We start from the raw sequence: 13,775 nt of genomic DNA on the forward strand, positions 1-13,775 counted from the left end.
CCTACTACGAGTGGAGGATACCTTGCAGAGCAGAGTCTTAGAGTGAAAAAGATAACCTCCGAGTTAACTAGATGACCCATCTTCCTTTCCTGGTAGGTCCTATTTGCAAATGTTTTGGGGCCGTTCTCTTGAGTTCTTTCATCCTTTTCAAGCTTTGGAACCCAAAGGGGTAATTCAGCTCAAGCCTGACCAGGACTGAAGAAGAAAAGATTCCTCTTGTAGTTCATGAGGATCTCTCATGGTTTCACTCCTGAAAAGGCTTTTTATTTTTATTCTCCTCGCTTTTTTTACCTGGATGCATTTCGAGACATGTTTTCACATAACTAGACTTCACATGTGGAGTCCCTGGGTGGTGCAAACAGTTAACTGCTCTACTACTAACTGAGAGGTTGGCATTTTGAACCCACTCAGAGGCTTCTTAGAAGTGTAAGCCTGGGTGATCTGCTTCGAAAGGTCAGGGCCTTGAAAACCTTATGGAGCAGTTCTCTGACACACATGTGGTTGCCAGGAGTTGGAATTGACTTGATGGCAACTGGTATAGTTTTTTGGTTGTGTTTTTCATGTACCTGTACTTGATCTCGATGAATCCGAATGTTTAAGGTTTTTTAATTCACTTCTCCAGTCTGTCAGTAGTCCCTTTCAAAGACAGACTCGGAACTCAAAGGTATTGCCTGGCACCCCCAAATGTGATGGGAAATTTAATCCCCTGGGCTCCAAATACTGGCGTCTGGGGCACAATGTACGTAACCTTCCCCTCTCCTGAACTTGATGTGCTTAGGCATTCTTTAGAGAACAATCTTCTAATTGAATGTGTCCTTTTAAAATCTGATGATTAGAAAAGATTTTGATTAGAATTGAATGTCTGGTGTGGGCATCAAGAGTACCTCAGCACTAATTAGATAGTAGACAAGAACTATTTTAGGTGAAGGGAAAGACAGCACACAATACAGGAGAGGTCAGCACAACTGGACCAAAGCAAAAGCAAAGAAGTTTCCTGAATAAACTGAACACTTTGAAGGCTAGCATAGCAGGGGCGGGGGTTTGGGGACCATGGTTTCAGGGGACATCTAGGTCAATTGGCATAATAAAATCTATTAAGAAAACATTTCTGCATCCCACTTTGGAGAGTGGCGTCTCGGGTCTTAAATGCTAGCAAGCATCCATCTAAGATGCATCAATTGGTCTCAACCCACCTGGAGCAAAGGAGAATGAAGAACACCAAAGACACAAGGTAATTATGAGCCCAAGAGACAGAAAGGGCCACATAAACCAGAGACTACATCAGCCTGAGACCAGAAGAACTAGATGATGCCCGGCTACACCTTATGACTGCCCTGACAGGAAACACAACAGAGAACCCCTGAGCAAGCAGGAGAGCAGTGGGATGCAGACCCCAAATTCTTGTAAAAAAGACCAGACTTAATGGTCTGACTGAGACTAGAAGGACCCTGGAGGTCATGGTCGCCTGACCTTTTGTTAGCCCAAGAGAGGAACCATTGCCAAAGACAACTCTTCAGACAGGGATTGGACTGGACTATAGGATAGAAAATGATACTGGTGAAGAGTGGGCTTCTTGGATTAAGTAGACACATGAGACTATGTGGGCAGCTTCTGTCTGGAGAGGAGATGAGAGGGCAGAGGGCGTCAGAAGCTGGCTGAATGGACATGAAAATAGGGGGTGGAGAAAAGGAGTGTGCTGTCTCATTGGGGGAGAGCAACTAGGAGTACATAGCAAGGTGCATATAAATTTTTTGTATCAGAGACTGACTTGATTTGTAAACTTTCACTTAAAGTACAATAGAAATTAAAAAAAAAAGAGTGTGTCAGCGTTCTCCCTAAAAGCATCAGGCCTCCTGTGTAATTCTCTGACCCAGTCCACTCTTTCCTGGTCTCATAGGGAGTCTGGTTGTTACCCTTTACTTGTATTTGCAGCCTTTATGAGAGCAATGAAAGGCCTGTTACGTTTGTTATATGTCAGACGCTGTTTTTCTTTCAGGTGGCAAATCCTGTTTTTGTCACTGTGAGATGGGACTGTTTTTCAGGTAGAAGCAAAAGTATTGCTGAAATGTGATTTACGCGTGGAGTCTACCATTCAAGCAGACTTGCCAGAGTGTGTAATTGCCTGTAATCCATTGGGTGTGACCGAGAAAACAATATGCCAGGTTCTTTGGCTTTGTGTGTGCTGTGTGTTCTTACCCAGCTGGGGCTGCAAACAAACCCTGCATTTTAATTTTTGTTTTCCGAATTACTATTATTTCTCCGAGCCTAAAAGAGTCGAGCTAAAAGAGTTGTGCTTTGAAAAATGATGTGAATATTTATTAACTTAGTGCTTACACAGCTACGACACCCGTATAGAAAAACGTGCCGAAGGCATAACCTTACTGCTTTGGAATTTGTCATCTGATTGTCCAGTTCATATAAAGGCTGTGTTCCTGCCATTTCTGCATTTTTGGTATGTCGGCTGTGCTTCTGAATCCAGGAGAAAATGGCGTCACGCGTTCAGTTTTTCTCTATGTTCTTGTGTAACTGTTTGTCGTTGTCACTTACTTACTAAAATCTGTTTCGTCTCCACGTTAGTAGATTTTGGACTGATTTTCTAAAGGTGAGGTAACAAAGAGGAATCTATAACCTTGGATTATGATTGAAAAGCACAGAATCCTTGTCCCTTTGTGATCCCTTTAGCTACCAAACCAAAACCTGTTGCCGTCAAGTTGATTCCAACTCCTAGCGACCCTATAGGACAGAGTGGAACCGCCCCATAGGGTTTCCGAGGCTGTAATCTTCACAGGAACACACTGCCACATCTTTCTCCTGCGGAGTAGCTGGTGGGTTCGAACCACCGACCTTTCAGTTAGCAGCCAAGCGCTTAACCGCTGGGCAACCAGGGCTCCTCTTTAGCTACCAGTACATTTTAAATCAGCTAGCAGACTTGAGTGGTTCTTTTTCTCTCCTAAAGGACACTCATGATACTCCCAGACCAACCCAGGTAATTTCTGTGCGTGGGTGTTTTTGGAATCCGGCATTGAATGGTTTTGTCTTTCAGTGTGGCTTTTGTTTTCCACAGGATGTATCAGGACAAACTGGCTTCTCTCAAGAGGCAGTTGCAGCAGCTACAGGAAGGTTGGTATGTGATTTGATCTTTCATTTCTCAGTGTATCTCTTAATATTACAGACTCTTGGAACCTACGAAATTGTGTCTGTGGAAGCGACTTAAAGTTGGGCCTGGCTGTTTTCAGCTGTCCGGTATACATACTGTCTTTTGCTGGAGAAAAGTGGTCATTTTCAAACTTTTTTTTTTTCCCGTTTTAAATAAGAACCAGATTCTTTCTTCAAATGAAATCTCACTCGGGGCATTCTCTAGATAGAGCCTGAATTGGAAACCACTGTGCTAAGCTGGACATTTTTAGGAGGGTGATAGTTACCAAGGAATAAGTAAAGTTTTGTGACTCTTTCTAAACCAAATATTAATGAACTGTGAGTAATCCACACTGTTTTCTATTTTTTTGCTGGATTAACTGCGAGTGGATCGTGTCCTGTTGAGTGCTCTTTGCTGCCGATGGCGGTTCAGCATTCAACATGGGGATAATCGAGCCCCATGATGAGTTGGACTGCCAACTCTGCTACTTTCTAATGTGACCACGGGCTCATCACTTTCTCTCACTTAATGTGTTTTCTAACCTGTAAATGAAAGTTAAAAGTAGATGGGGTTATGGGTGAGGACTGTCTGGTGCAGAGTGAGGCACATCGTGAGCGCTCAGGGATGGCAAGCTGCTGTCACCTGCCCTTTGGCTTTACATTGTGGGGTCCTCTTGTCAGTGAAACTGTTTTTCCATTAACCAAAAGCCCATTGCCTTGAGGTTGATTCCCACTCCTAGCAACCTTACAGGACAGAGTAAAACTGCCCCTGTAGAGTTTCCAAGGCTATAATCTTTATGGAAGCAGACTGCCACATCTTTCTTCTGCAGAGCAGCTGTTGGGTTCGAACCACTGACCTTTTGGTTAGCAGCTCAAATGCTTAACCACTGTGCCACCAAACCTTGTTTTTCCATTAAAAAAAAAAAATAACCCCACTGCCATCGAGTCAATTCTGACTCATAGCGACCCTATAGGACAGAGTAGAACTGCCCCATAGAGTTTCCAAGGAGCACCTAGTGAATTCGAACTGCTGGCCTCTTGGTTAGCAAGCCGTAGTACTTAACCACTACGCCACCAGGGTTTCCGTTTTTCCATTAGGTTCCTTATTGGTTTGGGTACCAGACTCCCTTGGGCTAGCCCATCTTACATTGATCTCGCTTAATAGCGAAAAACATTCCTGTGAGTTGTCATCACCCATCTCTTGTTGCTGTTTTGTCCTTTCTTCCAGTGACAATGAAGATATCTGTCAGCAAAAGAAATACAGTCCACTGTGGGAAGGGCGTTAGGCCTGTATCGTGTGATTGAATGAGGGATTTTGAAAAAATGCCATTAATACATTCTGCTTTCTCAGTTAGCTAGTGTTGCTGTAACAGAAATATCACAAGTGGGTGGCTTTAAAGAACAGAGATTTATTTTCTCACAGTTCTGGAGGCTCAAAGTCCAAATCAGGGTCTCCATTGTGTCAATTCCTTCCTTATAGGTAGTCCTAGGTGTTCCTTGTTTTCTTGGCTCTCATGGTATTTGTCTTCCCTTATGTGTGTGGGTATCTCTGTGCTTAATCTACTCTTTGAAAAGTGATTAGATTTAGAACCCACTCAACCCTACTGTGATCTAATTTACATAACAAAGGAAAACCTTATTTCAAACAGGATTACATCCACAGGGATAGGGATTAGATTCCAAAACATATTTTTGGGGGGTGCGCACTTCAATTCATAACACCTACTAAAGCGTATGATCAGGAAACACTTCCCTCACAAATTGGGACCATCATAATTAAGCTGCTCTCGGGAAAAGCCATGAGATTAGTAGACCTTTCTAAGAATCTACACCAGTATAGCCACCAGCCACATGTGGCTATTTAAATAAAATTAATAGTTCAGTTCCTCAAGTGGTAGTAGCCACATTTGAAGTGCCCAATAGTCACGTGTGACTAAAAAAGTTTAGTGGCTACCAAATTGGACAGGGTTAATATATAGAACATTTCTACCATTGCGGAAAGTTCACTTGGAGAGCAATGATCTAGACCTTACCGAAGGAGAATGAACGTTTACCAGGAAAGGGAGGCTGTCGACTCTGGGTGTAGCAGAGTGGTGATGTGCTCCTGTTTTCTTTAGACCAGAGTTGTAAATTTAGATAAAGGTACCCGCTGCTTTTCAAAAGTTCACTTTACACCACTTCGCTTTTATGAAAAACATATGTTGGTACCTGTTTTCACTAACCAAAAGAAATCCGAAGAGGATTTTCGCTTTTAGGAAAAAAGGCAAAAGGTGAAAGTACCGTTCAGTGTTTGTTTTGGAGTGAGCCATTAAAGAGGCAGTGCGCATCCCGAGCAGCAGCGAGAGGCGTTGCCAAGCTCCTGCCCCGGAAGTACACTCAGCGTATCAGCATCAAGCCACCATAGCTTTGAACTGTGTCTGTGAGCATCTGTGCTTTACCTTGATTTATTTTGTGCGTCTGTTAGCAAGATGTGTCCTAAGGTATATTTTGGGTCTGCGAGTACTCAAAAAATTTTCCCATAATCGTTTCTTTGCTTTACACCATTTTGACTTAGGAAAGGTTTCATAGAAACGCTCTGCTTTTGGATAGCTGGGGAAACCTGTACGTATACAATGTATACCTTAAAAGTTACATTGGGCCAGTGGCCCTTTTTTTCCCCCTCCACTTTTTTTTTTTGAATAATATTTTATTATGCTTTTGATGAAAGTTTACACAGCAAATTAGGTTCCTATTTGACAGTTTTAACACAAATCGTTTAGCGAGCGACATTAGTTATATTTTTCACGATGTGTCAGCAGTCTCTCTGTGTTCTGGTTGTTCCATTTCCAGCACTCTAGTTTCCCTGCCATTTTCTTATCTTTGCTGTAGAGTAATTGTTGGCCGTTTGGTCTCATACCCAAAAAAAAGTATAGAGATGTTTTTTAATGGAGCACCATACTCATGGATAATAGCCTTTGTTTTGTGTGCCAGTTTTATTTCGCTGAAAGGTGCCTCAGCATAGTTTCTGTTCAAGGTTTAAAGAGTATTTCAAGGTGATGGTCTCAGAGAGTCCTCTAGTCTCAACTGGTCCAGTAAGTCTGGACTTTTTAAGAATTTGAGTTCTGTTCTGCATTCTTCTCCCATTCTATTAGGGTCTGCGTACTGTGGCCCTGATCAGAATGGTCGGTAGTGGTAGCCCAGCACCATCTTGTTCTGCTGATCTCACAAGTTTAGCACAGGGTAGGTGAGGCTGTGCCTAACGTAGACTGTTAGCTCAGTAGACTAATTTCTTCCATGAGACTTTGGTTTTCCTTCTTCCTTTTTTGTTCCCGATGGGTAGAGGCCAGTTGTTATCTCCGATGGCTTCTCGGCCAATGGTTCTTACACTTACTATCAGAGTCATTTGGGGTGCCTGTGCCCCCTTACCTCTGCCCTTTACCGGAGAGTCTTCATCCAGCCGATTGGGGTAGACCTCAGATAGACCCCAGGTGGCTTCTGCTGTGCACTCCTGGTTGAGAGCCAGAGTTCCCTTAGCTCTGCCTGGGCATGGCTGTCCTTGGTTTACGTTTTCCCCTGATGTCACTGAAACGATCACTGTTGATGCTGGAGAATAATTTTAGGAAACAAAATACAGAGCGGATTAATCTTTAGAGTAACCTTTTCTTGTTCTTTTTGTTTTGTAAATGCTCAAAATCAGGTACATTACAGGAATATCAGAAGAGAATGAAAAAGCTGGATCAGCAGTACAAAGAGAGGATACGGAATGCAGGTAAGGCCACATCTTAAATGGGAATGAATTGTCTTCCAGTTTTCCGCCTTTTGTTGATCATTGATGTAACACGTCCATAAGCTCTTCTCCAAAACGTAGCCCAAATAGCCTATTGGGAGAGGGCCTCAGGGAAGAGAGACCCCAAAGCCATAAAACTGGTTCCATCTTTTTTTTCCATTTGCCAAAGAATGACCCAGTAGTCAAGGGCATTACAGGTGGCTCCTTGCCGTCATGTTATGCTCCTGATGCCCCAAGAGCAGTCTTGCACCTGCTCTCTCAACGTCTGCATGGCTGGCTTCATGTTGACCTGGAAAAGGATTGTAGGTTGTTTTACTCCCTTTTTAAGTTGGCTTTTTCTGGTATTCTGTGCTCTGAGGGGAAGGATCTCCATTGTTACCCTGAGTATTATTATGAGCATTCGGAGACAAAGAGCATGCTTTTGATCTGTTGTACATAATAAATGTGCTCGTTCAGCAAAGGCTTATGGAACGTCTGTGACATCTAAGTGTGGGCAAGAGAAAGTAGCATAGCACATAGTCCTGGCCTTGAAGAAACTCCCTGTCTTGTCGACAGAAGATAAAGGCACATGTCAAGTTAAGAGACAATATGAGCTGAATAAAGAATCATGCAAAAATTTCTCGTAATGTGTGACAGCCGTTTAGAGTGTGTCTACACGGATCCCTGTGTGTACAGGAAATCTTGTGTACATGTTAAATGTTAAGTAACGTTAACTAGCATTATAAGTGCCAGCAGAGTGATTCTTTCTGTAGTGTTGGAAGTAACATGGCTTTTAAAGTGCAGTCTGGGTGCAGGTCTAGGTGCCACTCCAAGCTGCTGTCCTCTCTCTGATCCAGTGACTTTCCAACCTTCTATCGATGGAACCCTTTATTCTATCTCCCCAGTGAACAGATGTCCAATGTACACCAGCAGATAGGAGCAGAAGGGTGTGGGGGCATGGGAAAGTGGAGCTACGGCCATTAGCCCTCCGTCCATCCACTTCAGCCTGCCCCTCCTCTTACCGTCATTCCACCCCAGGCTCCTCAGGTACCTCCTTGGGACATCCTTAAAACCCTCAGCCCTCTTCCTGGAGTTGCCCTTCAGCAGGGAAAGGAAGATACTAATGAGGCGGCAACATAATGGAAGGATCTGCCTCCATCACTTTAAGGCTGTACCTTTAAGGGGAGTATTTAACCTCATGAAGCCTCAGTCTCCCCATCTGTAGAAGGAAATAAGACCTCACAAAATCGGTTTAAGATGTAAATAAAGAATGAAAATTGGTGTGGGCCATTTTTCTTGAGATAGAACTGCCGAGTGAGTATTGAATTGTTTTTCTTAATCCTACTCCCGGGTTTTCAATCCTGTCCTCACGTGTTCTTTCATAAATGCTTCTTCCCCCTGGGAAAAAGTGCAGAAGAGCTCCTAAATCAGTCAGGTCTTGGGCTTTAAAAAGCACATTCTGTACGAGCTACATCTACCTGCTTTGGTTGTGGTTGGTGTCTGGCTGCTTTAGCTAAAACAACTACCAACTCTAAGTGCTAACTGTCAGTTTGATTTGTTGGTGCAGGTGTGATTTTTTTGGGATGCGCAGGACTGCAGGACTTGAGAAGCCTGGTGTGAGTTGGAGGCAATTATGGGCGAGAGCATGTTGGTCAGGGTGCGCTTGGGCCCTTGTGCTCAGCAATTTCCCAGTGCCAAGTGGTCAGGCAGACTCATCATGCCTCATACTCTCAGGGGGTTAGAAAAAAATGAGTAACTTGTCCCTTTCCTCAGGAAACCTTGGGGGCATAGTGGTTAAGAGCTGCGGCTGCTAACCAAAAGGTTGGCAGTTCAAATCTACCAGGCACTCCTTGGAAATCCTATGGGGCAGTTCTACTCTGTCCAGTAGGGTCGCTATGAGTTGGAATTGACTCGATGGGAACGGGTTTGGTTTTTTTGTCCCTTTCCTCAGTTTATCTTCATACTCAGCAGCAGTTAATCGAGCATCTGGACTGTTAATCTGGGGGTCCCTGGAACCCTTGAAATTCTATGAAATATCTTGTGTGAATGTGCATATTTGCATTTTTTCTGGAGAATGGGCCTGCAGAATTAAACAGGTTTGCAAAGGGACCATGCGTGGTACAATGTGAACAGCACCCGCTGCAGTTGTGCAGTTCCCAGCGATCTTTGTGGACCTCATGTAGTAGCCCTACTGTCATGCAGAGAAAATTAGGAACTGTGAACCTATTAACGTCCCAAGTACTGGGTTTGTAGAAAAAACCCATTGCCATCCTGTCAGTTGTGACTCCTAGCGACCCTATAGAACATAGTAAAACTGCTCTATAGGATTTCTAGCACTGTAATCTTTATGGAAGCAGACTGCCACAGTTTTCTCCCCTGGAGCGGCTGATGGGTTTGAACTAGGGCTCCCTAGGTTTGTAGAGGGGCTTATGCTCTAGTGGTGCGGGAGCTGCTAAGTAAGCAGTTTCAGTACTAATTGCCTGGTGCACAGTGGGTGCGTCCTATGCTGTTGCCTACTGCTGGCTGGAGACTCGGAGGTGTCTGAGAGGGGCAAGGAATGATGGGTAGTCAGGAAAGACTTCAGGGAGGAGGCTGCATTCGACCTGCAACTGGGAAATATGATCAGAGAGACAAGAGCGAGGTGCTGGCCAAGGGACCCGTTTAAGCAGAGGCTTGGTGGCCTGAGAGTCAAGCCTCGGAAGACACTTAAAGCTCTGTGCTTGGGACTCTCGAGGCGCGTCCCTCCTCACCACAGAGCCCTTTACACGACAACATCAGTATGGACTCGGCTTCAGGAGCAGTGGCATTGCTTCTTCCTGACCCGTCCTGCCCTTTCTGGGTGGGCCTACTGGGACTGTTGGGGGGCATGGACCGAGTGAAAGAAGGGATAGTTGTTATTTTCTTCCTGCCAGAGTAGTTTGGTTTCAGCCGTTTGTTTTTGCCCTTTGGCAGAACTGCCAGAGCTGCTTCAGTTCAGGGCCAGATTTTAACTAGACACGAGCACTTCTTGCCTCCTTCCCCTTCATGTATATCAACACTTGCCTGATGAAAACATTTGCTTTGTGTAACCGTGCTTTCAGAAAGCAATTACTGCTTCTAAATGAATCCTAGCATCACTAAATGAATCCTAGCATCACCGTCTAGAAAGGTGACACAGCCTAGCGAGTCTAATTGCACGTTTTATCTCTTTCAGAACTCTTCCTCCAGCTGGAAGTAAGTACATGGATCTTCTGGGTTTGCAGGCTTTTTTGGAGGCCGTACTCTTGCTCTGCCGAACCAGTGGTGTTTCCTCCTAGCACCAAATAGAGAGCTTGGAAGCCCTCAACTGGAAGCCTTCGTCCTTGTTCTGTCTGATGACAGGGCATATGATCTCAGTTCAGAAACTCCACCTCTTCATTTGTTGGTTGGGCAGCCTCTGCTTGTCCCAGGGATTAAGGGATGCTCACCTGTCACTGCTTCCTTGTTGACTTTTATCTTGCATTAAAGGCGTTTGGGAGTATGTCTGAATTATAATGGCCTCATTTGATATATTGGCCCTTGAAGCAGCCTAGTCTCTGAATTGGCTCAACAATTCAGTTTTATAGCTGAAATACTCTGGGTCAGTAGGAAAGACTGTTTTTTAAATTTTTCCTTTTTTTCAGCAGACCTCTGAGTGCCAGCTCTGTGCCAGGCCCAGTGCTAGGTATACAGAGATTGGCGCCTGAACCTGGAAGGGTGTCCTGCTCCCAGCGTGGCTGGTGTGTGTTCGGGATTAATTTTTGAGAAGATCATGGTTTGTCAGAGCCACATTATTGGAAACCATTTTAGTACTGAACTCAGGTCACAGCACTTGGTCATGTGTAGCCTGGAGGAACACGTGATCCACATCCATAGCCCACCATCAGCCCACCTGTTTGTCAGTTATTCCAGTGGTGCAACTTAAAACGTGGATTCTTAGTGCAATTTTTATTTTTGTATAGTTTCAATAAATGAATGCTATGGGGTTCAGGCACCTAATAAATGATTTACTATCCCATTGCTATCGAGTCAATCCTGACTCATAGCAACCCTGTAGTACAGAGTAGAACTGCCCCATAGGATTTTCTGGGCTGTAATCTAGATGGGAGCAGATTGCCAGGTCTTTTCTCCTGTAGATCTGCCGGATAGATTTGAACTGCCAACTTTTTGGTTAGAAGCCAAGCACTTAACTGTTGCACCACCAGGGCTCCTTGTTCTCTATCTTACTATAAGTATTTGGAAAAGTTACAAATCAAGAATAATGGTAACTCATGCCATCCTGGCCTCAGTATCTTGTAATTAATTTTGAATATAGATATTTCATTTGGAATTTGCTATTTTTACCATCTTGAGAAACTTAAGTTCTGTTTGACCGTAAAAGTCATAATATTTATGATCTGGATGAGAGGGATTACCTGAGGGGCAAGTGAGCTGTACTCTTAGAAGCCAGTAAAAGTCTTGTGTCTCAGTTTTATGCAGCTATTGGAAACTTGCTCCCAGACATCCCATCCTTGCAAGTGTGTTTGTGAGTGAAACTGTTGATCTCCCGTGTCTAGTAAAGTTCTTTTTCTTTACCCTTGAGTGCAAGAGCCCGGCTTCAAGTTGGAGCCTGGCCCTCAGGGCGTTCCTTGTACCCCTAGCCTGTGCTTTTCTTTTGCTCAGACTGAACAAGTGGAAAGAAATTACATTAAAGAAAAGAAGGCAGCGGTGAAAGAATTTGAAGACAAGAAGATTGAGCTGAAAGAGAACCTGATTGCTGAACTAGAAGAGAAGAAAAAGATGATTGAAAATGAAAAGCTCACAATGGAACTGACTGGAGGTATGAAAGCACCAGGGACCGGGTCCTGGTGGGCCTGTGGGGATCCTGGCGGGCCTGAGGGGGGGTCCTGGCGGGCCTGCGGGGGTCCTGGCGGGCCCGAGGGGGGGTCCTGGCGGGCCCGAGGGGGGTCCTGGCGGGCCCGAGGGGGGGGTCCTGGCGGGCCTGAGGGGGGTCCTGGCGGGCCTGAGGGGGGGTCCTGGCGGGCCTGAGGGGGGTCCTGGTGGGCCTGAGGGGGGCCCTGATGGGCAGGTGCTCTACTTCTTCTGTCTGATGTCTTGGTCCTCACCACCTTGTGGTAGCAGAACAAAGTAAAGTAGGCTTTGACGTTACCCATTAGACTCCCAACTCCACCTTGTATTGGCTGTGTGACCTTAGTCAAGCCGCTAACCTTTCTGAGCCTACCCTCTCTACAAAATGGGGCTAATGATACCCCACCTCACGGGATTGTAATTAGAAATATGAGTGCTTAGTGCAGTGCCCTCTACATAACAGATATTCAATAACTGGTAGACCTTTACTAGTAACAGCAAGTTCTGGATTATGCTTCGTTCCTGGGTCAGCTGCATTCATGTCTTGGTGATGTTCTTGAATTGCCCAGATCTATTTGTGGTGATGGGATTTTTTCTTTTTTCCTTCAGACTGCCTAAATTAGTCAAAAGACATTGTCTTCCTTTGACCCAGATGTGAGAACAAAGGCTTTTGGCTGTATCATCGTTGCTATTAGCCCCCTTCCCCCCAGGTGTTACTGTGAACGTTTCAGAAAGAGTTGATACGATTCCAACAAGAGAAGCTAAACTTAACTTTGCCTGTGAAGGTAGTAAAGTTGCATTAGACTCAGAGCCAGTCTCTTCTAGGATTCAGTAAGCCACATAGGGGCCCTTGGCAGGTTGTAGGCAACTTTACAGGAGAAGCAGTATGGGTCGACTTTCCTACTGCCTTACGTATTCTGGAAGGATACAGAGCAGGAATTGACTTGAATTACCTGATTGGGAACTTGGGAAAATTTCCGCTAGCAAATACTGCAAGGCAAGTTAGCGGTGAGTTTGTCACTTGGATATATAAGTGGCTTGCCCTTCTCTACATGCCCCCAGATTTAACTTTTATAATCATGTTCAAAGGTCCTGGGGCTCCGGCCTATCTAATGTTAGCAGGGTTCCATAGGAAATGCAGTGATTTTACATCATACCTTGGGGCTGACTCTGAAACTAAGCAACAGTTAAGAGGGGCGTTCCACCCTTTATATTTCTGGTGCTCTGCACCTACTTGTGCTCCACATGACATACACTTCTGGCCCAGTCCCGGCGATACATCAGTGAGAATGTGGCAAGTTGGAGGCGTGGGTCAAGCTGTTTTGAAAAAAATCTCTCCTCTGATAGCTTCCTCATTTGAAAGACTTGGCAAAAGGAATGAGTTCCTTAAAAGCCTCTGAAAGCAGCTCAGAAAGAGTTTTTGTGAGAATGGATGCTAAAATCGTATCTGTGGACAGCACTGTCTTGTTCTTGTTGAAGTGCCTTTTTAATGACTAATAGCACTGTGGTCCAGTCTGCTTGCCTGTTTGCTGACCTGCACACCAATTTCCCTGACTGTGGCTGTGGCTGGCATCGATGCCACAGTGCTCTGCTAGAGCTACCAGATGTCTGTGGGCCTTCATTAGACGAGTGGGAGATATTGTCAATTTATTGCCGCTCCCTTTCCATCTGCAGGGAAGGGTATCATCACCTTACCTCGGATTTGGCAGCCCACTTATTGACAAGCGAGAGGCATTGTTTGGCCAGGCAGTTTTACAGCCAGAATCTTAAGTGAGACTGGAAGCGTCCTTGGCGACTTGAGGCTGAGTCTGACAGGGTAGAAAAGACAAATAAATGCAGGGAAATCATTTGTAACGCAATAAAATAGATTACAGAAGTGGTTAGAGCTAGCCATTAAAGGTACCAACGTCCTTCCTCCAGCCATTTGGTACCCTTGGTATGGAAGGCACTGCCAAGGTAAGGGGAGAAGGCACTGGAGCTAGAAGGATAATTAGCATTTCCACAGATGGTACCGATATGGTATTGGATTAAAAGTCTGATTTCATTCCTC

General features: G+C 44.8%; 1 protein-coding gene across 2 annotated transcripts in view; it reads left to right on the forward strand.

The window, feature by feature from the left end:
- The window catches only part of SUDS3 (SDS3 homolog, SIN3A corepressor complex component), a 41,406-nt gene that overhangs the window by 6,977 nt on the left and 20,654 nt on the right, over positions 1–13,775 (forward strand). For both annotated transcript variants that reach the window (XR_002787998.2, XM_003419269.4), the window contains exons 3-6: positions 3,065–3,120; positions 6,812–6,883; positions 10,074–10,093; positions 11,540–11,696. Coding sequence is in view for 1 of the 2 variants with exons in the window: in XM_003419269.4 (XP_003419317.1) it covers positions 3,065–3,120; positions 6,812–6,883; positions 10,074–10,093; positions 11,540–11,696 (305 nt within the window). In the remaining variant the exon portion in view is untranslated. The remainder of the gene's footprint in view (positions 1–3,064; positions 3,121–6,811; positions 6,884–10,073; positions 10,094–11,539; positions 11,697–13,775) is intronic.

Source organism: Loxodonta africana, chromosome 19, assembly GCF_030014295.1.
Source record: "Loxodonta africana isolate mLoxAfr1 chromosome 19, mLoxAfr1.hap2, whole genome shotgun sequence".
Classification (NCBI taxonomy): domain Eukaryota; kingdom Metazoa; phylum Chordata; class Mammalia; order Proboscidea; family Elephantidae; genus Loxodonta; species Loxodonta africana.